At 39.4% G+C, this 26,086-nt stretch overlaps 1 protein-coding gene across 1 annotated transcript in view; it reads right to left on the bottom strand.

Annotated features, from left to right (window-relative positions):
* The window catches only part of Hsd17b12 (hydroxysteroid 17-beta dehydrogenase 12), a 129,981-nt gene that overhangs the window by 25,438 nt on the left and 78,457 nt on the right, over window positions 1-26,086 (bottom strand). The window contains exons 5-6 of the mRNA XM_021627339.2: window positions 11,445-11,509; window positions 10,595-10,639 (exon numbers count right to left, since the gene is read on the bottom strand). Of these exons, the coding sequence (XP_021483014.1) occupies window positions 10,595-10,639; window positions 11,445-11,509 (110 nt within the window). The remainder of the gene's footprint in view (window positions 1-10,594; window positions 10,640-11,444; window positions 11,510-26,086) is intronic.

Below are 26,086 nucleotides of genomic sequence, written 5' to 3'. Positions count from 1 at the left end.
ACCAACATGACCAAATATATACTTTATAAATGTAAAATCAAAATGAGAGGTTTGAGTAACTCAAGGCAAGAGAATAAAAGTGCTTTGGGTGGCAGGTTGCTAAAGAGCCAAAAATACATCCTGAGTACTCAACAACCAGATAACCTACTAGCAGAGACAAGTTCTCACAGGTAAAGTGCTGATCCTTTTTAGGGCTCCTCAGCTTCTATTTACTTCTGTGTGCCATAAAATGGAAGATCATTAAAAAAAAAAAAAATCAAACAGAATTAACACTGAAAAGCCACAGGAGAGTTAACTTGAACTCTTTATGCTTTTATAAAAACAGACTAAAGTTTTCATTTATGTTGATATTACCTTCCCTGCAAATCAGATTCAAAACCATAAATCCAACTCTAGGCCATCTTTATTTGGACATGTGTATACATATCATTTTAAAGTATTCAACATATAAGTAGTCAAACTTCACTGGGCTTACACAATTAAATTTTCTTTAATATTACATTTACAAAGCACATTTAAACTAAGTTGTTCAGTCTCATTTTACTTTGTTTTTATTAACTAGTATCTTAATATCTGGGTATTTATACCCTCATACCAAATATTGCTATGAAATTTCACTGTGCATCTGCACTCCATTTCACAGTTTGCATGGCGTTTCTGGAGCTAATTCAATATGCTAATTTTAGGCCATCTGCAGGTGATAATTACTGTGCCAGGAAGTTTGTTGTTTCTCTTTACATATTTCTAAAATGATGTTATTACAACTTGTGAGTTCTGTGGTTAGGAATATCAGTAAGTAGTAATAATAAACCTGACTTGTAGATTACTTCTTCTTACTTGAGGTGGCCTCCACAAGTGCACAACAAGCAACTTCATTCCTTTTTGTGGTTTGAATGAGAATGTCCCCATTGGTTCCTGTATCTGAACACTTGCTCCTTAGTTGGAGCTGTTGTTGAGGGAGGTTTAGGAGGTATGGCCTGGTTGGAGGAAGTATGTCACTAGAAGCAGCTTTGAGGCTTAAATATTTCTGTCATTTCCACTTTTATCTGGGTGTGGGTTGAGATGTGAAATGTTAGGCTAAGATTTGCTCCTCCAGCCGTATCCCTGCAGCTAGATACCACACTTTCCCACCATGATGGACTCTTACTCCTCTAGAACCGTAAGCCCAATAAATTCTTTTCTATGCTGATTTGGTCATGTGTCTTATCACAGCAACAGAAAAGTAACTAAGACAGTTTCCCCCAAAGTAGGTGTGGAAGCCACCATATGAAAACTTTTACCATAGTGAGAACGTCAAAGTCTGAAGAAAAAACAAATGTTTTCTAATTACACATATACACTTTTAGTAATGTTTTCATTAATCCACGCCACAATGATAAGACAGACACTTTAAAATCTAAAAGGTTATTCTACATTGTCTCAATAGCCCTAGTACCCCTCCATAAACAAGCCTGCCTATGTGACACAAATGTTCACAGATACATGAATGGCTTCACAACAGATTAAATGAAAATTCCTTGGAGGAAGACACATATTCACTTTCAAGAGTAAGATATTTACTGGTACAGATATGTATACTCTGATTAGGAAAGAAATACAAAGTTCATTTACCTCATATAAAATCATAACCCATATTATTAAATAATTTAGTTGAGATACACAATTCAAAAATAGACTGGCTGGCTTAGAAAATCCTTGAAAATGTTGTATTAAAATGTAGCCATCTGTGGCCAGGATTACACAGGATTTATTTTCTTCTCAGTGCTCATATAGCTTTCAAATATTTTTTTGTAACAACCTTGCATTGCTTTTATAATTAGTAAAGCCCTCACAATCTTATTTCTTAAAAACAAAAAACAAACAAACAAACAAACAAAAAACAGAAACAAAACTGCCAAACCTAACCTGAATATTTCTGCTTTTATTCCTGCAGCAACAGTCACCGCTGACAGAAGGAACCTATATATCCACGTGGCTGTCCAGGTGTTCCCACTCTTTGGTATGAAAATTGATATAATACACATTTCCTTAGCATGTAACTTCTGATACTTGGTCATTTGTTCCAACACTCCTACAATGTTCTAGGGCTCTAGTAAAAATATAATAAATCACAGCACTCAAGATGCTGAGTTAGAAGGATTATGAGTTCCAAGCTAGCTTGGCCCACAAGTTCCAGACCAGACCAAGCTCCATAACAGGGCCCTATCTCCAGAAAAAGATCCATTGATCCAAGATAAGACACGTGATTTAACAAGATCTTTGTTACTACTACATGTGACTAGTGAATAATGATGAGCAAGTTACTCCAGAATCTAGGCTCATTTATGAATCCAGGCTTTTCATGAGCAAAATTAGGATATCTCCTATGGCCACTTTGTTCACTTCTGCCCTAACTCTACCTCTAAAGAAACATGTTTAAATCAATCAAGTCTGGATAGAAGGAAATAGTTTCTTACATACAAAAATATGAAACAAGTATTCAACTGAAATAAAGGGCAACTTTAAAAAAATCATGGTATAGTCGTGAAAAGAATGAACAACAACGTTCTCTAACGCCCCCATCCTTTGAGAAATGAGATGAGAACTCTACTGGGAGCCACACCAGAATGCCATAGCACACACTTCCTTTGGCAAACTGTATAATTTGAGCTCCATGGAGGTGAGGAAGTGAGAACATAGCTTAATTAGAAATTCTTAGAATCTCACCTGTAGAGCTAACAGAGTATTTACTGCACAGGGGGTGGAAAGCTTAATTAGATACAGTTTTTAGAGCACTCCAAGATCTCAAAGTTATTATTTGATTTTGCCTTTTTTTGGTGCTTAAGTCTTTGAGAAAGTTCAGAGTTCTCTCAATCTGGAATGCTGCCCCAGGCCACAAATAGAGCTTTTCCTTGTCCAACAACTTATACTTTGATTTACATTAAAATAATATAACAAAAGGAAAAAAAAACTTTCCTTTTTAACTAACAAGAGAGTTGCTTGCTAACAATGCCAAACCTAAACCCCTAATTTATACACAAAGATTATAAAAAGGAATGAACAAAGATTATAAAAAGGAATGAACAGTCTCACCTGTTTTTCCCAAGGTACAATACTTGAGTATTTTAACTGTTTCTATTATCTTTTTCCCTAAAACAAGGTGAAAATTTCTTTTAAAAGTGACAGATTGAAAGAAGACAATTCCTAAAGCCCAAGTCATTGTCATGTTTTCACCCATGTGAAAGGTACTTTCTTATGAACGAGGTTCACTAGGAACTAAAGAGAACCCCCAAACCAATCTATAAGGGTGTCTTCCTTTTCAGGAGAAGAAAGCGCTACCCTGCAGTCTGGAGATCTCTGCCTCCATTACATCTGAGGCAGCCTGTTACTGCCATCCCTAAGGGCTGAATGTACAAGAAACTTGAACATTCTTAGTAGCAGAGGGTCAGCTAATTTCAATATTAACTTGATATGTTCACCCAGAAAAGCTTTGGATGGAGGAAGCAGTGTTGAAGGATACATCCTACTTAGGATTTATTAATTAGTTTCCTAAAGTTAACTTAAACTGTGGGAACAGAATATCAGGATATATTTCTAGCAAGTTCCTAAATTACATACAATTGAGACTCAGGAACAAAACTCGCCTCATAGATTTCCAAACTAATATGAGGCTCCCCCTGCTGGTACTGTGTCACCTACCAGAGGCATATCCATGTAAAGAAAAAAAAGGAAAAAAAAGGGGGAAATGAGAGGAAGGGGAAGGGGAAGGAAGAGGAAGGGAGGGGAAGGGGAAGGGGAAGGGGAAGGGGAAGGGGAAGGGGAAGGGGAAGGGGAAGGGGAAGGGGAAGGAAAGGAAAGGAAAGGAAAGGAAAGGAAAGGAAAGGAAAGGAAAGGAAAGGAAAGGAAAGGAAAGGAAAGGAAAGGAAAGGGAAAAGGAAAGGAAAAAGGAAAAAAGGAAAGGAAAGGAAAGGAAAAAGGAAAGGGAAGAGAAGGGAAAAGGAAAGGGAAGGGAAGAAGGGAGGGGGGAAGGAAAGGGAAGGAAAGGGAAGGAAAGGAAAAAGGAAAGGAAAGAAAACAGAAAAGAAAAGAAAGCTTCGGTACTTTTCTCCCTTTGACCATTCAACCAAATTTATATTGTGGGCAAGGCACAGCATTAGGCACTTTTGGGAACCAGGCTACAATGAAGACATGGCAGTACAGAAGGAGAAAACTTAGCTTTTCCAAAGTATCTAACAAGGGCTATGAGCTAACAGGCAGTTCAGGCAATATTGTTGACAGCACTCACCTGAAAAAGTGAGACAGTCATCTCTCAAGGTTCTATTTGGATTTCAGAGACTACCAGGAATGGAAGATGATCTGAATTCTTGTGTCCACACAAAGCTCATAAGTGGAAACCCCAACAGTATAGTATTGGGGGACTTGGGGAGATTAATAATTACATCATGAGGACAGAGATCTCATGAAACCTGCTTACTTCCCCCTTCACCATGTGAAGACACTGTAAGAAGACACTAGCTATGAGGAACAAGCCCCTCTTCAGACACTGACTCTACTAACATCTTGATCCTGAACTTTTCATCTTTCTTTCAAACTGTGAGAAAAGCATATTGGTTCTTTACATCCAACACTCGAAGGAATTTTTGTTGTTAAATCAGCTGCAAATGGACTGAAACACAGTAGGGCTAATTTGGTCCAAGTGACTCCAGTCCTTCAAGCCAACTAAGCAACTGCTCAGTTTGAGTGACTGAAGACTGGAGTCACCTAGAGGGAAACTTACACTCAGACATCTAGAAGCACTGCTCACACAACAGAGAGCTGCAGGGACTGCTGTGATCTAGAAATGCAGGGCCTAACAGCTCACCCTCAGCTCACACACAGCCTCTGAGGCCTGTGTCACATGATTTCCATATTTTCCCCAAGAGAAGCTATAAATCTTAATGCGAAACTTTTCTGCTTTTGAAAACTGAATCAACCAAAGCATGGTGGTTGGCCATATCTAGCCACAGACCATTGATCTGGAACCTCTGACCTAAGAAATTCTCAATTTACTTCAACTGACCCACACTCACCATTGTAGGGCTTATACTTACAATAGTGTGATTCTAAGGAACTACAAGTTTTAATTTTCAAAATGTATTCATCTGTTTGTAGAAAAACTATCAGCTTTGGTGCTTAGGCAGAGAACAGTGAACATAGTACCAATGGTCATGGTGCCATGACACTATGGAGACACCTCAGCACTAAGAACTACAATGGGAAAGGAAGCCATGCAGTATGCCATGGGCCCATAGGACTCCAAACCCAATCTAGTCTAGAAGGGACAGAGGTCCATTCTACCTTGGCCCTATTAAGACAAGATTTCCAGTCATACATCAGTTGAGTTTGACAAAAAGAAAAAAAAAGCTAACTGTTTACTCTCTGCTTGAGATTGCTCCTTTCTATTCCTCAATAAAACATCAGTATTCACCCAAGTAGAGGTGTTCATAAATTTTACCTGGGATACAATACCATATATTTTCTTCTTGGTTCTAAGAAATTATTAAGAAGGTTGGAATATTCCCGCTGTTAGGATGAAACTTTGATTTTTCCAGCCTTCCCCTCATTTTCCAAGCCCAGTAGCAGCTTCAGGGGTGAGGAACATTGGAAAGAATGTTTTTGCCTCCTTCAGGCAGGGCCTATGGGCAGTTAATACCATCTGGACAATGCTCATTTGAAAAGGAGAGGTGTTTATCTCTTCTTGAAGAGTCCTGAAACAATGATTACAAGAATCAAAGGACAAGCGTAGCGAAACAGGCTATCAAATCAGAAACAAAGGGTACACACAAGGTCTACTTTGTCTTTGGGTTTCTCTACAGTTCCAGGCAGCCTGTCTGAAGTCAGCCTTCTATCTGCCTACCTCTGGAGCTGTGGTTTCACTCCCATTTGCCAAGCAATAATCAATAGCAGTTTAACAATTCCACTTGTAAACTCTGAGTATTCTAGGGCAGAAATCCCACCAGCCACAAAACAGGAACTATCTGCAAGGTGGAGTGGTTCAATACCCTTAAGTTTGTCTCTAAATCACACTGTTTCTGGAGTTAGTGACACTGCTCTTCATGAGGTTTACCTTAGAGTTTTAGTCACAAAACATCGGAGGCTGGGGAAAACCACAACCTGGCAGGCTAGTCTTTAGGTTTGATCTATTTGCCATATTGGCCACCTCTACAGGATGTCGTCTACCACTTACCTGCAGTATGGGGAACAAAAACAAAGCTAAATTTAATCCCTAAGAGATCCAAGAGCAGCGCTGGAAAAGCAAGCAATGAAGCTTCAAAGAATCCCTTGCGAAGGAAAAGACTAAGGAAGTGTGGCACGTGGAAAAACCTAAGCTACTGGACAGGAATCAAAAGTGAAGCAACCAAGCTAGAGAGAGGGCTCGGTGGTTAAGACCTCTTACTGTCCTTGCAGAAAACCTAGGTTTGGTTCCTAGCATCCACATGGCAGCTTATAATCATCTGTAACTCCAGTGCCAGGGAATTCAAACCCTCTTCTAGCCTCTGAGGGTTCCTGCACTCATGGGCTAGACATAAATACACACACACAAACTCTCTCTTTTTCTTGATAAAATAAATGTTTTGAAAATGAAGTAATCAGATAGAACCAGATTGTTGAATGCCTTGGGAAAGCTGTTTACAATTAAAACCTGGGAGTCTGCAGCCACAACTGCTCTGGTTAATATTTCTTCCCCAATATTCTTCTGGATCATCTCTTTATCTAGTGATAACCTGAAATTTCTTTGAGTTCAGGATTATTTTACTATTATAATGCAGGGCTTACATGACTTTTACAATCACCTGATCTACTCACACAGGGCAGGAATGCATGGAGCTTCCAACAAGATGCTGGGGTTCTACCTCTAATTTTGAGCATGAACCCCAAATCACAAGGCATGCTAGTCTTACAGCATCTCCTGGTACACTCCTTATTATCCACCATATCATTTGGTGGAGACATAAAACAGCTGATCTAATGGTAAAGAAAGACTGCTCTCTTTCTTATATACTCTTACTCAATACATTTACTGGAGCTCCAGGTTAGACACCTGAGCCTCAGTTTCCCAGATGCCCAATCAAAATAAAACCTAAGATCTTGTAGCCAGACAATTCTCCATATCCTCTTAAGTTATTCCAGGGCTCCCAGAAATTGCTGCTATTGAAAATGTGGTTCTGGTCTTGGCAACAAAATGCAATCAGTTAAGGAACAATAGGCACAAGTCATCAAAATACATTCTGGGGCAAAACACAACATCATAAGAGCCTAAACTCAGGAGTACTACACAGTATAAATAAGATACTCACATATGCAACAGAATACAGAATGCCTTGTCATTCTACCCCTGGCACTGTTTCACATATACAGTGGATTCTGCAGGTTCTCTATCATCTCAAGTTCCTGTACAATGACCTCATGTCATCTTCTGCTTATTGGTTTTTCACAGTTCATCAACCACTCTTGCTGCTCCAATCAAACCATTTTCACATCTTCACATCTGTGTGGTGCCTCACAAGTGATGTTATTGATCCTACCACAGCACAACAACCCAAAACAACTGTGGCACCATGCTCCATGGGTCAATGGTACCACGAACTAGAAATTCTGAACTGCTTTCTCATTCAAATTTACATCACAATGATACAAGAAAATGTAGATCCATACTTAAGACTGTCTTTGCTTCTTTCTTTTCCCTTCTTCTCTAGAGACGGGGGCTCAACTATGTAGCCCAAGCTGGCCTCAAACTCCTGATTCTCCGGCTTCAGTTTCCCAAGAGCTGGGATTAACAGGTGTGCATCATGAGCCATGGTGTTTACCATCACTTTTGAAAATGAGCTACCTACTTTGCAGGGCTGTTGGGTTTGTGCTATTTTATCCATGACACACACCAACACTATTTGATCTTTAAGCAAGGACGAGATGGATCACATGCTGATCTATGCTAAGATGCTGTGTGAAGGACACTGTCTATGGCCACAGAGTAGGACAAGCTCCAGGGTTAAGGGCAGGGCCTTGGCCTTTTATCATTAGTACTCCATAGATGCCCAGCCAGAAATTCATGTGGGAAACAGAATGCCAGATTTTAAAGCAAGGCCAACAAAGAAGTATCAGCAAACAGGACTGTCAGAGAAAAGAATAGGATCTAGAGTAAAACTCCACACAGGGGATGTTATCTGCAGACAAACCCACAGCTAGTATTAAGAATTCTGCAACATAAATGTTAGGCACCAAAACAAGGTTTGCTCATTAACTTAGGACACTATATTGTTGAACACCTCACAGTGTCTTAACACTCATTATTTTCAAGCATTTCGCCATATACACCAGAAAAAAAAAAATCAGAGTAACATAAAACCATTCATTTTAAAAGGAAATCCTATTAATATATAGAACAGAACTTAATTTTTATTTAAAACCTTTTTTCTTAAAAAATCAAATCATTATTGCATTTATTTAGTAAAAAAAAAACTTTATCAGCTTTGAGATTAATAGCAATAACAACATTCTTAGAGCCTCTCTACCGTCTTTCTCCCTCCCTCCTCCTCTGTCTGTCTGCCTCTCTGCTTCTCTTTGACCCTCTCTCCAGGGTCTCATACAGTTCAGCCTGGCCAAGCATGATCTTGAATTTCCAATTCTCTTGCCTTTTCTTCCACTTCCTATGGCACACATGACCATGCCTGGTTTTATGTAGTTCTAAGGACTGAACCCAGGGCTTTGTGCCTACATCCCTACTGAGTTTGTACCTACTAAGCTACACCCCCAATTCTGAGTTTTAGAAACATCACCTTGTTTCATTCAAACAAGTCACTGAGGTAAAGAGAAATATTATTTTCAATTTGCAGATGAAAACTAAAGCAAAAAGTAATTTACCCCAGGTTTAAAATGGCTAAAAAATGGTAGTTCCTCAGTTATCCTGAAATCCTACAGAGACTGTTAAAGAATAAACATTAATATGAATCTGGTTAAAAAAAAACGCCCTTAAAACTATATAATATATTCCTGTTCGGCACATTTAAAAGCCTCAGTTTCACAAATGTGGATCTTGCTCTTATCTATTCACATCTCCCCTGGTGACTCATCTGTTCACTTAAACTTCAATTTATATAAAAGTCAAATAAAACACACATATGGGGGGTTGATTCATAACAAGGAAGAAGATACAGTACAGTAATTACTTATTTGACAAAAATATTTCTCATTTTATGACAAAATACATTTGAGGTGCCTTTTAACAAGCTAACCAATGTCTTTATCTGTGAGCACTGAATTAACACATCTAAAAGGAAAGGCATACATGAAAAGTTAGGCTAGGTGTAGCAGTACTAGGTTCTTGGATTTGAACCAGTTATGTGAGGGTAATTGTTTATTTCTCTCAGGACATGAAAACACGGAAATAGTTTCTCTTGAAAATTCACAATACAGAAAAACACTAAAACCCACCACACAGTGAAACATTTAACTTTTAAATATTTAATTCTTATTTATTTTGTCATTTTAATTAGTTCTAACTTAAACTATTTCTCATTTCCTTAAACAAGCTCGTATTATTACACACGTTATTAAAAGTGCACTTTTCTACAAGAATGTTCAGATTTAAAGTGTTGTCTGACACAGCCAGGTGTGGTGGCAGATCCCAGAGCCAGAGGCAGGAGGATCTCTGTGAGTTCGAGGCCAGCCTGGTCTACAAAGTCCAGGGTAGCCAAAGCTACACAGAGAAACCCTGTCTTGAAAAACCAACCAACCAACCAACCAACCAACCAAACAAACAAACAAACAACAACAACAAACAAAGTATCTGATCCTGCTCATAGGAATTCAGCCTCTGAGCAATACTTCTCCCTGGTTTGTTAGCTGTAACTCAGTAGTAATTTGTACAGCTCCTATTCAAGCAGAGTTAGATGCTTATACTCTCTAGCTATTGCTCCTTTCAGCAGAGTAAGGGAAATCTTATGTTATATAAAAGTAACACAATGATAACACATGTTTAACAAATAATGATATCTTTGTTATTCTTGGTTGGTTTGGGTTTTTGTTGTTGTTGTTGAGACAGGCTCTCCCTATGCAGCCCTCACTGTCCTAGACCAGGCTAGACTTGAATTCACAGAGCTCTGCCTGCCTCTGCCTCCTGAGTGCTGAGATGAAAGACATTTGTCATCATGCCAGGTTACTTTGGTTGGCTATTATGTATGGCTAATAAAAACTACTCTCATTGGTTTCTAGACTCTTGGCTTCCCATATAACAGTGAACTACTCTGTGCATCAGAATGAAAACAAATTAGTGATGAGCAGCAAGTGGCTTGGGTCAGTTAGCCTTTAACCTGAGGTTTTACAGTCCTGGTACCCACCATGGTGAATGTACATAGAAGACACATGAGAATTATTAGATTGTTAGAATGCTAACTAAGACAAGCATGTTTGGTGCTCAGCTCTTTCTATTACCTGGAGACATAAGGAACTAGACCACATCCACTTGGAATACTTATGGTAAATAAGAGCTGACAGAAATGAGCCAACAGACTCTATATCAGTGTAGTGAGAGAGAAAGAGCCAAAAAGGATGACAGGTTTGTAGCAAAGCTGCTTACCTTGCAAACGGAAAGCACATTAATATTTATCAGCTTCTTGATAGTCTGCAAAAAATTGGGTAATTTAATATAATTTTACCAGGAAAGTAATGATGTTACAAATATACTTTGGGGTGACACATCTGAAACTTCTTTAGATATTGCAAAGAAATGAAAATACAATAGGAGCTGGGGTCGAGATGTAAATTTTGCTTTATCTCAGTGTTATATTTGTAACAAAAGCAGTAGTTCACACTAATATGAAAATGTAAAAATAAATGAGAAAGTCAAATTTGAAAGTGAAGGGACACATTAAATCCAAAATAAAACACTTAGTAATTTCCTCTCAACTAACAAGGGAAGTAGAGATAACTGAAGAAAGTTTCAATTGATTTAAAAAACTGACATGGTCCTTCAGAGATGTAACTTCTTAGTTTTCATTAAAAGATTATGCATGTATCAAGGCTGTAGCTTTCATTTTGGTAAAGCTAGTTTACTTGCATCAATTATGCTGCTATATATTAACATATTTATGACTTTTTAAACTAATTTCTGATGTCTCAATACTTAAAATAAAGCTATCTTAATCTAATAAAAGCAATAAAAATAAAATTAGAGCTATTATTGACCCTGGTACTGTATAAAATTTTTCATTCAATTCTTCTAGCATTCCTATGAAACTGCCTATTTTACATTTATGGATGAATAAAAAAAAACTACCTATGGGTAGATGCATCCCCACAAGAGCCAAGCTGTGAACTGTAGACAGCTGTGCAGCTGGACTCTGATGCTCAATCCCAATCATTCTTCCACACTGTCTCACTGAGACTTTGACGCATTCTTTGTGTTACCATAATAAACAAAGACTCACATTGTCCAAGTCTGGAATTTCCAAAAAGTATTCCGGATACTCATATGAGAGTCCCACGTTGTTCACTGAAAGAAGACAAGACTATTAGGTAGCATGTTTTTAAGGATGTACTGAAATACTGAGTTTAACCTACTGAGACTTAAACGACACATATAACTACCTGAAATATAACTCCTGCCCAGCGCGCCCTTCCCCAGAGTTGTCTAAAATCCTTATTACTCTAGGTCAAATGCTCTTTCCTTCACCAAGTCTTTCTGTACTTACCATCTACATGCCTCCCCATCCATGTTAGCTCTCCAGAAGGTGTGTTCTTCTTCTGTACTAGTCATTTACAGATAATGCCAATCATTCCTCTGCTCCTTACACTTTCATGTTGCAGTAGAAAGAATAGAGAGTGCACAGTGCGGAGACTGGAAACTTGGGTTCTAGTTACAGCCATGGCACAAAATGTGTGACCTGAATAAGTCATGTCCAGTTCACATCTCAGCCTGTTCATTGCTAATGTAAGCGGTTACTCAGTCATGTGACAAATATTTGCCACATGCTTGTAGGCAAGATGTGTGCTGCTAGGAACTAGAAAGGGTAAAAAGAAAGGGAAGAATTCTCGTATCATAGTATGAAGAGAAAGGCTCCCAAGCTAAAGAATCAATCATTTCACAACAAAGTTCCAGTGTCATGAGAGTCCATTATTAGAGAGCCCAACACCAAGGCTTTCTTGAGGGCAGGGCAAACCACATATCTCTGATAAATGGTCTATGGAAGGCTGAGGCCATAACTGCTTTCTCTGAACCCTCCCTGCATAATCATCTAACCTCAGCTTGGCACTGATACACTTATACATATTAGGTCCTATATTTAAATACTCAGTTATAGGTGGTTTCTCTAGACCCAGAAAGACAAAGAGAAAACATTCTGAAGATGGATAAAATATCCCTGACTTTCACATTAACTAATTAAATTACAAACTAATTACCCATTTATCTACATTTAACTCCACAGCAAGCCCATTAAGAAATTTCTAAATTATACCCTAGAAACTAAAATCCACAGCACTTAAAAAGAACATGCCCAGTCGGGTGCAGTGGTGCACACCTGGAATCCCAGCACTCTGTGAGTGAGTTCAAGTCCAGCCTGGTCTACAAAGCTAGTCCAGGACAGCTCTGTACACAGAGCTACAAATCCTGTCTCCAGAAACAACTAAAGTACATGCCCCTGCCCAAGATCACACGGCAAGCTACACCAGAATTCAAACTCAGATATCTGACTGCAGAGTCTCAGCTCTAGTCATTAAAACTGCCATACACTTTCAACTGGGATTCCACTTAGGAAAAGTGATCAGTAATAATCGGATAATAAATAAAACACTGATAATCGATGTTTAACAAAAACCAAAGCACCAGGAAAAAGTTTCAGTTGCAAAAAGCTGACAAAATTATGGTCAGTTTGGTACAGCCAGATAATCCCGATAGGAATACTTTAGACTAACTAAATTAATAGGGAGAAGGAGTGGGATAGCTTTAACTAAGTCTGTCACTTGTGCCTAAGCCTTCAGAGTTTCCTTGAAAAAGTCTGAGTGTGGCTTGAACAGCTCACTAAAACCCATCTGAAAACAGGAAAGCCAATAGATAGGAGTCATGTCTGCCTGAAGAGGGAAAATAGCTAGTAAACAGCTAGTAACAGTGGTTCTAGGTTCATTTTTATCTCACTACTCCCTCTACCAAGTATCTCAGCAATCACATTTATAAAAGATGTTAAAAATTAAACTAAATAACCAAAGGTAAGTCCTTAAGTTTGGCTGAGTTTAGTTTAACTACTGCAAAGTTATAAAAAATAAATACTTTGTAATTACCAAATAATATAGTTGTAAATCTTTTAAGAACCAAACTGGTGTGCTCCTTTTGTTATTGTTCTGAAATCTAGAACTCTGTAAGTAGAACACTTGACTTGCTATCTTAGTATGTGCTAAGTACAGAATTGAACTGAGGAGGCACACAAATAACTCAGGAAGTTGGGGCGTGTTATTCTGGCTGGAGTATTAACAGTAAACAGATTTCTGATCTGCCTCTGCTAACTGAGTAAATGAAACCAGCAATGCTCACTGTACGTACAATGAAATTGAGGAAACCTATCTAACAGTACCATGTTAAAAAAAACAAAACAAAACAAAAAATCCCTCTTTTTTTTTTTTTCAATGCAGTTTATTCAGGAACATTGAACAATCCTCGGACCCTGGGGAAAGCCAGCCCACAGCTTAAATAGCCTCTGGGTAGCCAACCCAGGCGTGCCACGGGGGCAATGCAGATAGGTCCACATACATGGAAGCAAGCCAGATCTTCGGCCTTAGCCAAATGTGGAGTTGTTCGTGACAGAGAGCACTCACCATCGGGAAGGTGGAAGGCAGAAACCAGCTCCATCTTTAAGGCATAGCATTCCGCAGCTCTCTACAGTTCCCCCTTTTTGTTTTAGACACATCAGGCAAGAGTAGAGGTCTGATCTCTGATATTAGAAATAAATTGGGACTTTGTACAGATGTTCATTTAGGTGTCATCCACCTAAAGAGCATCAGACCCGTCCGATACCTTTTTCTCAGAGGCGGGACCTGGGGCATCAACCCGCATGCAATCAGACATGCTCTTCTCTGGGTCCAAAGCGGCTGACCCTGAGTGCAGTGCTTAGCCTCGCATCCTGAGCGTATCATTTTAGCTTTTAAAAAAATCCCTCTTTATCCCAAAGTAATATGCTATTGTGTAGGAGGACAGCGTTTAGTACCCTAAATGCCCAACAAAAACTGTGGAAGCTAGAACAGGACTTGAGAGCATCAAGTCTTGGCTTATGCACTGGATGAGTAAAAAGAGATATCAACCTCCTGAGAGCAGAAGCACAGCAGGCACCAAGACTCATCTCTGCTATCTTGTGTGCATCTTCTGCTGTGGAACCCAAGCTAACTATCATCTTTCACAGCTATGTGCTGTGAACAAATGTTGCTCCTCTCAACTCTGAGCAAAGAGTAGCTCCAACCATAGTGTCTCGGGATGCTGAAATTTTATATTCAAGGCATTTTTGAGTCAGCAGATTCTGGATAAAGCTTTGTTTCAAAGTCACCATCTCTATTTAAGGACTTAATCCACTAAAGATGGACAGGGTCACCTTTAACCTTCTAACTGAAAGTTCAAATCACAGATGAGACTGAAAATCAGGCATCACACCTACAACTGGAGGAATTATATCACAGGCCATTTTTCTTCTCTGTAGCACTCATCATTTCTAAATCATCTCCTAACCCTTGACAACTACCTATATTCCTCCTACAATCCTCTCCCATGGGGAGGGTACTAAGCCTTAACCATCTGACTTTAGCTGCCCATTTGTGGGTCTTGGTGGGCATATATGTGTTAACAAATCTGTCTGCCATTTCTCCTGCTACTTTTATTGTCAGATCATTTCAGCAGGCTGTACTATCAGACCTGCTGAGGGAAAGTTTGAGTGCCACTACACTCTTCAGTAACTGTTTACAGTGAGTGTACAATACTGGGAATCTTGGAAAAAGGCAAGCCCATTGCAGTTTTATTTTAAAACAGTAGGTGACAGCAGTAGCCAAACAGCAGATGGGAAGTTTTCAGTGAATGGCTGAAGGAAGAGGGAGTGTTGTGAGTAGGAGGGAAAGATGGAAATACTCCCATTACAGCTTAATCTCATTAAGGAAGGGTGCAAGCAGTGCTATCGCTTTATGTACTTATTACAACACTCCTTACAGGGTTCACAGAAACAATCTCATAAGTTGTTCTAACCTTATTCAGAAAGCTGACAATCTCTCCTACTGGGTGGGGGCTTAAATTAGCACTAAACCTGCACCTTCAGAGAGTTTTGTAGCTTCTTCCTCCAGGAACTACAGTTCTGTGTTGCTGCTCCCACCCCCAGGGCCTACAAAACCCTTTTAGTAGTGAACACATCACCTTATTCAGAAAGCAAAGTAAACTGTGTAACTTCAGAATTCTCACTGCACCAGTAACTGGTGCAAGGCCTTGGACACTGAAAATCTTCCCAATACTCCTTATTAGGTTCTAAGACTAGAAGAAGCCTTTCTTTATTTTTTGTTCTGTAGCTGTGATAAAAACACCCTGACAACCGAAACTTAGGGGGAAAAAAGATTCATTTCAGCTCACTGTTCGAGGTCATAGACCGGCATAGCAGGAAAATGAGCACAGGAGGAGCTGTAGGCAGCTGTTCATTCTGTATCTACAGTCAGGAAGCAGATGACGAATGCTGTGCTCATCTCATTTTCTCCGTATGTAGTCCAGGACCCAACCCTGAGAAATGCAACCACCCACTTTTAGGATGGCTCTTCCAACCTCAATTAACCCGCCAGAGGAATGTCCAGAGGCTAAATAATCCTTCAAGGGTATACATGAAGGCTTTTTCTCAACTAGATGATTCTGAATCCCACCAAGTTGGTAGTTGAGATTAACCATCACAGAGCCCAATGAAGAGCTAGGGCTGAGAGAGGACAGAAGCTAGACAAACCAAGAACAGGGAAGTAGAAAGGCACTGGTGGTAGGCAGAGATGCCATCCCCATACCTGGTCCTTGTGGAGTGGATCCTTGAAGGGACGACTAGCTGGGAGCTGCTCTTAGCTACACTGAAGGCTCATTTTGAACCCCAAAGAATACTACTGGCACAGTAAATGCTACTTAGAAAGAAGACTTGGAAAATCAAGAGTAGTTCTGGGTGTTATATTAATATTTTAAATTATATCACACTGCTTAAAATAATTTCCACTATTATTCTTTAAAACAAGGCAAGATTTTATTTCTTCAAAGTTCATGTGCTGCTGACCTTCATGGGCCTAGAATCCTCTATCACAACCAGTCGCCAGAGGTAGGGTGATGTCATTAGAAAATTTGATTTCTGGTATCTGCATTGGACATGAGGGTGGAGCAAACAACAATAAATTACTAGAAAATGAAAATCCATTCATGCACTAACTCCACAAAGACCACTTTCAACTGGCTTCATTTTTTACATTAACCAGAAACATAAGAAATTAATGTGGTTTAAAAATACTTTGCCTAATGGCTGGGCTTCCAAATATAAATCACATAACATGAAGCATTCTCTGTTTCCTTCTTATGACACCAAGGCAGTAAGGATAGCTTATACTTCCATCAAATTCAGTTATGCATGTAAACCTAGTCACAGCACTGAGAGCTCAGTAGGAAAACCCACTTTCAACAATGATATCATTTCATTGTATTTTTAAATAAAAAAATTTTAATGTAGACTTCAGAAAAAGCAAACATACCAAAGGCTCACTGAGTGTGTATGAGGGTGTGTGTGTGTGTGTGTGTGTGTGTGCGCACGCACATGCGTTGGAAAGTAGGGGTGGGGTTGGAAGTGGAAAAATACTTTCTGTCTTAAATTTTTGTAAAATGATCTGGGGTTTGACCTCAGTGGTAGAGTGTTTGCCTAGTATGTGGGAGACAGAGTTCCATCTCCAGCACCATAAAAGAACAACTGTAAAAGTCTACAGAACCCACAATCCAGCAAAGCCAGGGTTCAGCCCTGCTCCATCATCACTGCTTCTACAACTGGGACATAAAATAAGCCTGTTTCCTTACTATTCTTCATACATGAAATTGGAACAATCATTTTAGCAAAGGACATAATGTACAGTCATGAACCCACTCCTTGGAGCATGTTAAAATGTTAATAAACAGAGAAGCTGCTGTCGTGTGGCCATTTACCCAACAAATATTTCCTGTCCTCCTACTTTGCACCCAAGTAGCTTGCTTTTATTATATATCTGTGGCCAGTACCAATGCTAACAGATCCTTCTGGAAGGCAGAGTTCAGGGCAGGTCTAAACAGAGTGGCTATTTATACTGGCTACATTTATCCCGTACCTCCTCTGCCCTCTTTACTTCATTCAACAGACCTAGTCTCAGAGTGGTAGGGAGATGGAGACAGAGATGGAAAGAAATTTCCTTTTTTGCCTTCTTAACATATTGCTGGAGCTAGCACATGTTCATACACTGACAGATGATATTTGGAACACGATGTAAAACATTTTGCAAACTTTACAGTTTTTATACACTTGTAAGTAGCAATTTCCAAATAAAAGGGAGTTTACAAGCCTGTAGATTTGCAGTGCCTTTAATCAGAAATTGAAAAATTAAGACTGAGTAAAAGGCAACAGCACACACCTCTCTTTTACCGATTAATTACAAACTGCTACGTGACGTATCCTCGTTACAAAATTAGGTAAGATTTGAACATGTAAAATTGAAAGTGAGGATGCAGAAAGAAAAATGACACAAGGTTGGTGGTTCAATGTTAGCTAATAGGAAGTTATTTATCAATTTCTATTTACATTTCTGAAATCACAGAGCTAATTATCCAGATTTAAGTGAAAGGTTCTGCTTTAATTAATGCCATTGGCAGTGCCTGAGTGAAATAAATCTGAATTCTAACAATCTTATACTTGCTTTAGAAATCTAATCTGCAGTCAACATATTCAGTGTGATGAAAAGACACTCTTGTGGATGATGTCCCTGAGGAATGTCCCTACATAAATGAGCCTCTACGTTTATTCCGTTTCCATAAGAGCCCTTTACCAGACCTCTGTGTCACTCAGTGCAAAGGGTTCCTGCTGGAAAAGAAATGAATTTCTACCAGTCATCCACTGGCTACTTGGATCTGCAATGAACTCCTTTCAACTTCTTGAGCCAATATAGTTCCAGGTGAAGTCATCACTTTGCTTTACAGAATTTCATAGAAAAATGTCTCTCTGTTGTTGCTATTACGTGGTTTTGTAACTCTGAATAATGCACTTAACTGCTCTATGTTCCTGGTCTTTAAAATGGGCAGAGTAGTTCGTTCATTCGTTCATTCATTCATTCATTCACTCATTCATCAAGAGTCTCTCTATGTTACCCCGGTTGTCCTGAAATTCTCTCTGTAGACTAGCCGTATACTCATGGAGAACCGCCTGTCTCTACTTCCCAACTGCTGGGATTGAAGGCATGTGCCATTCTGCCCAGCCTGGGACACAGGAGTGTTCAGATTTATCTTCTTAGTCACTTCTACCCTCTGCTGCTGCCATCCTAATATATGTTCTCACCATCTTCGAACAGCCTATTGGCTTCCTCACACTCCTTGTCTTCTTCCACTTGGAAGTCAGAAGTACTTCCTAAACATGTTTTCAGTTTGTACTTAAAATTCTACTGTGGCTTCCCCTGAAAGTCTGTTAAACTAAATTTGGCCCGAGGATACTTTTACTCCTACAAGTAAACTAACTGAAGATCTAACTTACATCAGGCCCAAAAGAAACTGGGGATGAATGACTAACTGTGGTGCTTATTAGCACAAAGCACATGCTGGCCTCCAGGCTATCTCAGCATAGCAAGTGCCTGTCAGAGTCCTTGCTGGCACCCCAACTTCTCTCAGCTCTTCTCACCTAAACTTCTACCCTAAACTTCTCTAGCTCATGGGTTTCCTTCCCCCAAAGACTTACTCCCCTATAGCCCTGCCATTTTGGCCATTCTCTCTCTTAGTCCCCTCCACCTGCCCCACTCCATCCCACCCTCACTCCTCTCTCTTGGTCCTCCTCCTTTGCTCTCCCCTTTCATAGCCTGGTATAGTCCACTGGTTATGTCTGGTCTACTACCTTCTCTCCCTGCTCTAGACTGTTCCAGATGCCTCTGGCTATACTCTACCTTGTATCGACAATAAAAACCTCCTCAACCATACGTTGGAGCAGTTCTGTCCTCATTCTATACAACTTAGGAGCATATTTCTGAGACAGATGGTGAGTGTTAACACAGCACCCAACTCAACCCCAGGCAGGCAGCAGCTCTGACCATGCTCAAACAAAGCAAACTTGGCAGAGTAAACAAGCCGCCTCTGTAATTCACCTCTATTTTGTGACCACAAGTTCTACGACATCACAGGGCAGAGTGGTGAGCCTCTTGGTGTTCATAAGGTGGCCTGAGGTGTGAACAGTTTTTTGTTCAAACACTGTTATGTTTAGTTCATCTAAAGGTTTTCCTTTTACAGCTCCACACTTATGAAACTGGTTTTCTAAGACTTCAAGATCTAGCTCTGCCTAATTACCACTCTTTTGCTATAGTGCCCTCTAAAATTCTTGCTCTAGGTTTAAAGATCATCTCTCACATCCTCCAAGATGCCAAGATTTTGCCTTGGTCATGGTGTCTCTTCACAGCAATAAAACAGTAACAGATCTAGCTAAAAGTGCAAAAAGTAACAAAATGAATAACTGATCCCAATAAGATGAAAATAACAAGCACCACCAGCCCTTTAGAGGTATTTATACTGCAAAAGACAATTTAAAACAGAATTTTAAAGCTCCCAAGAAGAGCAGGAAGATAGGCTATAACTTTATAGATTTCTAAACCCTCTAAAGAAGTAAGACTCCTCTATTTTTAACTTCCTTAGTCAATCAGGACTACAGAGCCCTGGTTTCCTATGTAACTCAATCTCTCTTCCTTCCACACAAGTCTACACCTTTCCCTGACACAGCTGCAACCCCTTGCTTCCTAGGTAGGTCTAGTCCTCCTTGAATATTTTGGAGACTGAAAGCCATCTCCACTGCCAAATCCCTTCTTAGAAGTTAACTAAGTGAGCACTCTTGGTCTTATGTTAAGAAACTTGGAAAGCTTAAAATAAAGGCAGAACTGACTGATATTAACTTGATAACTAGCCTTTTAGTTTGATAAATAGAACATTTACATTTGACTCTCCCAGAACAATCTAGAAAATATGGGCTTTGGGGGAGAAAATTGGAATACATTTATTTATTTCTCAAATTTGTGGTTTAATTGGAAAAATGGCTGTACAAAAAGTTTTTGGGTTTTTGTTTTTTTTTTAATGCTTGCATTCAATTGATGGGAAGGGAAAAACTCACACAACACAAATGTCTTCATGCAAGCAATCCTAACTGAAGTCAATGGGTCTGGGTTTGTCTCTACCTCTCTTACAAACAAAGACATTACAGCAAGAGGATGAGATGGGAAATGGGATTTAGAAGGGGGAGGGAACAAAAGAAGGTATCTAGGTGTGAATATGTTCAAAATATATCACATATTTACATGTATGAAATTGTCAAAAAAATTAAAATAAAAGCTATAGATTAAAAAAAGGCATCAAGTATATTAGCAGAGTAAGTATTCACTTATAAAGGCCATAGGAAAAAAAGGAAATAAGGTCCAGTCCAGCTCTACTACCTATACATATCATTATTAAAATGAGGCCATTTTTAAAAACACAGTTGGGGCATACTATGTGTCTCTGTCCTTCCTCACCTACCTAAGGCATTCTCTGATTGGCTTTAAGAAAAATCTGATGGCCAATTAACTGGGCAGGAAGTGGAAGGCAGGACTTCCTGGGAGAAAGAAAGCAACTCTAGGGAAGAAGAAAGAGGAAGCCTTTTGCCAGGCTAGATGAGAGAAGAGGGATATGACTATGGTCTGAAAGGTATAGTTAGCAATGTGGCTGGATATGGCTAGGTGGTTAGGCTAACATAGATAAGTTAGTTGAGAGTCTGCCCAGCTAAGGCCTAAGCTTTGAAATATTAAAAGGTCTTGGTGTCTTTATTTTTATAGCTGAAGGACCACCGAGGTGCTGCAACAGAAGCCACTTAAGATTAGGGGCAAGGTGTATGAACAGGACCAAAGTCCATGGGTACTTGGATAACACAGCTTTAAACACCAATTAAGCCAGGATGACACTACCATATGGCGGTAGCAGCTGGCTCGCCTAACTTCGTGTGAAGCTTACACACACCACAGTGCCGTGGGCAGAAAGGAATCCAAAAGCATTTGGCATGAGGAAAACTCTTGCCCAGGACACTCAAAAGCTATCGTAACTTTTAAAACCTGAATCACATTTCCCCCAAACGTCCTTTCCTTGCCCCTGAAGAATAAAGAATCTCACTTTTATAAAGTTAAAGAAGTCAGTAGTGGAGTTTGAAAAAAAAAAAAAGTATTATCTGCGGTATGTTTCAAATCTAAGGTTGCTCCCTTGACTTTGGCAAAGTACACATCTGAGATGTGCTGTACAGAGTCATCAATGCCAATTTGGAGCACAAATGAGAGTCACCCCCAGATCAGGTAAGCATTAGAGCAATCGCATTCTTAGCTGAGAAAGTACGGATGTGATTTTCTCTAAATGGTGAAGTTTTATAAGTTTGCTGGAGTCTATACTTGTTGGCATTTGTCTGGAAGACAACAGCAGCTGCTTAATTTTTTACATAACAGATTATGGATCTAACTTCTCAGACTACAGCATTTACAGTCCTATCAGTTTATATTGACCTTTCAGTATAAATTTGCACAGTTCAGAGCTGTTTTCTTACCACTTAGTTCATAAAAACTTAATGTTTCTTTTATGAGAAAATCCTTTAGCATTTTCCTTTGTAATTCTGAAAATATAAATTTTTCTTATTAAGTATTGATTATAGTTTTGTGTTTAATTCTATTCAAACAGTATATCCTAGTGATATTTTTATTTCTACCATTATTAGTTATAATTAACACCCAGTAGGAAGAACTTTCCTATAACCTAATGTTAACTACTAGGTCCTGGGTGCTGGGGAGACGCTCAGTTGGTAAAGTGCTTGCCATGTAAACAGCACCCACATCAAACAAGCAAAATAAATAAATAAATAAATAAATAAATAAATAAATAAATGACAACGACAAAAACCTAGGTTCAGCTGCACAGGCCTATAGTCCCAGTATAGGAAGGCACAAAGAAGAGATTTGTTCTTATTTAGAACACAAAATGAGAGCCACCCCCCAGATCAAGTAAGCATTACAGCAATCATATTTTGTTAACCAACTGCTTTCTTAGTCACAGGAGTAAGGATGTGATTTTCTCCAAATGGTGAAGTTTCGTAAGCTTTTAGTTGTTCACTTTGTTGAACAGGTGAACACCAAAGTCAGTAACAGACCCTGTTTTAAAAAAAGGGGGGGGAAGCAATTAAGGAAGACACACAACCCACCCCACACAGATACACATATGCACATGCACAGACTACTGCATCTTACTAGAAATCAGTCAATACTTAGAATATCTTAAAGGTTGCTCTCAAGGTGAGATTTGTTTTAAACAGAGGGAAAGAATAAATGAAATGTTTGGGTTTTACTAGACTGAGGTGGAGTATATGAAGAGGGGTGATAAAGGTGAAAAGAAAACCAGGTAATCATAAGAAATAACAGAGGGCCTCTGAAAGACTCTACCTAGCAGTGTATCAAAGCAGATGTTGAGACTCATAACCAAACCTTGGGCAGAGTGCAGGGAATCATATGAAATAAGGGGGAGTTAGTAAGACCTGGAGAGGACAGGAGCGCCACAGGACCAAATATATCTGGGCACAGGGGTCTTTTCTGAGACTGATTCTCCAACCGGGGACCATGCATGGATATAACATAGAATCCCTGCTCAGACGTAGCCCATAGCAGCTCAGCATCCAAGTGGATTTTCCCTAGTAAGGGGAACAGGGACTGTCTCTGACATGAACTCAGTGGCTGGCTCTAACAGCCTTGCTAGGCCACAGAGGAGGACAATGCAGCCAGTCCTGATGAGACCTAATAAACTAGGGTCAGATGGAAGGGGAGGAGGACCTCCCCTATCAGTGGACTTAGAGAGGGGCAGGGAGGAGATGAGGGAGAGAGGGTGGGATTGGAGGGAATGAGGGAGGGGACTACAGCTGGGCCACAAAGTAAATAAACTGTAATTAATATGAAAAATAAAAATATAAAAAAGAAAAGAAAAAAACAAAACAACAACAAAACATAAATGAGACTCAGCTCACAAGTTTTACAGGGTGGCACTGAGCCTGGACATTAGAGTTGAAATACAACATAGCAGTAAGATAAAATTCAGCTTACAAAGGTGCTTGATAGTGACCTCAAAACTACAGGTACAATATACAGGTAACACATTTGTCACGAAGGGCCAATGGTCAACGAGATAGTTGTGGTAAAATACAGAATACAGAGCAAAGTGAAAGCTAGGAAGACAACATATGTATAGGTGCTGCAGCAAGCTCTCAGTGACTGTGGAAACATCAGTATAATTATTTATATTTATTGATCTGAGTTTAACTAGAAGTCAAAACCAAAGCTGTATTATGTTTCAACAAAGTATTTAATCAGTAAATTTACTTTTGTGTGTGTGCTTATTTGTGTGTGTGCAAGCAAACGCAAGGAGGTCAGAGGATACCCTCACGTGGTAGTCCTCAAAGTCTACCTTGTTTCAAATAGGATCCCTTGTTAGACTGACTGGCCTATGAGCTCCCAGAGATTCTCCTGTCTCCATCTTCCATCTCACAGTAGGAATGCTGGGATTACAAATGCAAACTACTACATCTAACTTTACACAGGCTTTGAGGATTTGAACTCAGGCTCTTAGGACTGTGCAACAAGTGCTTTACCTATTGGGCTATTGCTCCAGCCCTCAACCAGTAACTTTAGAGCAGGGTTTCTTGCCCTTAGCTCTCCTAGTATTTTTGGCCAGTTCGCCTTGTGTGGGATGCTGTCCTCTAAACGCACTGCAGTGTGCTCAATGGCATCCTTGATTTTGACTTACTAAGAACCAACAGAATTTTCTCCTCACTTTGAAGTGACAATGAGAAATGCTGAAGATTGCCAAACTGTCTTTAACTGACAACAGCTCAGGAGCCATAAAAACAAAAACAAAACAAAAAACTACCAGCTGTTGCATTTATGGCTTTCCCATTATAAACTGAGAATAAAACATGGTAGATGGGAGCTGAATGCCTAGTGTAATAGACATTAGTCACGTGTGCCTAATGAGTCCTTAAAATATGGCTATTAAGAACTGACAAATACTATAAGATGCACTTATAGTGATGACATACACTTTAAGATTTCAAAGACTTAGTATTTAAAAGAATGTATACTATTTCAGTATTTTTTAAAGCAAACTTATTTTATTGATTATCACGTGTGAATATGCCAGTGTGAACATGCAAGTGTCACCGTGTACATGTGGAGATTAGAGACAACTTTCACAAGTCTGTTTTCTCCTTCTCCCATGGGACTGGGTAGTCACACTCACGTCATCAGGTTTTCATAGAAGTCTACTAAACCATCTTGCTGGCCCTATTTCAATAACTTTTACACTGGTTACAGACTAATGTGTTAATGTTTTATACATAGTTGAGCTCAAATAAAAGACAATACTATAATTAAGACCATATTTTTTTCTTTCCTTTTCAAAATGTTTGGCTGCTCTCTGGTAGGCTGACTAAGCTCCAATAAATAGCCCAATATTATGGCAGTACAAATCGAGCTCTATGGGTTATTATTTTTAAAAAGAAGATATGAACATGGGAGAGTGTGGGAGGTGAGAAGAAACTGGAGGAATTAGGTAAAGGGAGGAGTAGCGGGTGAGTATGATCAAAGTACACAGTATGAAATTCTTCCGGTTTTTCAAGGCAGGTTTGCTCTGTGTGGCCTTGGCTGTCCTGGACTCACTTTATAGACCAAACTGGTCTCAAACTCACAGAGATCCACCTGCCTCTGCCTCCCCAAGTGCTGGGATTACAGGTGTCCACCACTGCACCTGCTCAGTATGAAATTCTTAAAAAGTAAAAACATATTTAAAATGTGGTCTACTTATTAGAAGAATTAGCGTTGCATAGATGGCTTATATTGCAGCTCTACTGAACAGAGCTGAGGTCATTCAAAGAAAACTCTCCTTCATGCCACTAGTGGCCTTAGATGAGGGAAGGACATTCCACAGAACTGCCTTCAGTGTTTCCCCTGAAATATCCCCAGACTTGCAGCTCCAGTGAAACCTGGATATACATTTTCAACTATCTACAAAACCACTTGAACCTCCTAAAGCAGTGGTTCTCTACTTTTCTAAGGCTGTGACCCTTTAATATAGTTCCTCATGTTATGGTGACCTCCCAGCCATAAAATTATTATTGTTGTTACTTCATAACTGTTTTTTTGCTACTGTTATGAACTGTAAAGTATATATCTGCGTTTTTCAATGGTCTTTTTGGGATCACAACCACAGGTTGAGAACTGCTGTCCTAGAGGAACCCCAAACTTTAACTTAAATTATCTCAAAAGGTTTCCCCTCAATAGTTCATGTAGTAAATGATGTTTAATAAGTGGGTGTATCGACCATAGATTTTCTTCTCTGTGCCATCTGCAACGTCTCAATAAGTCTTGTTTCTTCTATTTCCTATATGCCTCTAACATCTTCCCTTATCTGATCCCCATTGGCTAAGCAAGTCACAGTTATGGCCCCTTTTTATCAACTCCCCTTGGCTATGGTCACAGTATGCCCTCTCCCAGATAAAAACTTTGCTTACTGTTGCCTTTCCTAGAAAACATTAAACTATATAAAGACATATATGGCTTTCCTTATTCACTGCTACAACTCTACTTCATTCATTTGTGAATTAACAGATGAACAATCAAGTTCAAACTACCACCTCACAGTTTTCCACAAAGGAGCTGGCTTGCAAGAATGATGATTCCATAGAATGTGAGGAAGGGTAAAAATATCTGTTCTGTGTATAAACATCAGTGCATATGTACTAAGAAAAATACTAGAATTCTAGAAAGGGGAACAGGGAGAGGAGGG

Source organism: Meriones unguiculatus, chromosome 18, assembly GCF_030254825.1.
Source record: "Meriones unguiculatus strain TT.TT164.6M chromosome 18, Bangor_MerUng_6.1, whole genome shotgun sequence".
Lineage (NCBI taxonomy): Eukaryota > Metazoa > Chordata > Mammalia > Rodentia > Muridae > Meriones > Meriones unguiculatus.
Note: the sequence above shows the minus strand (reverse complement) of the source record. Positions and strands in the feature narration are given on the sequence as shown.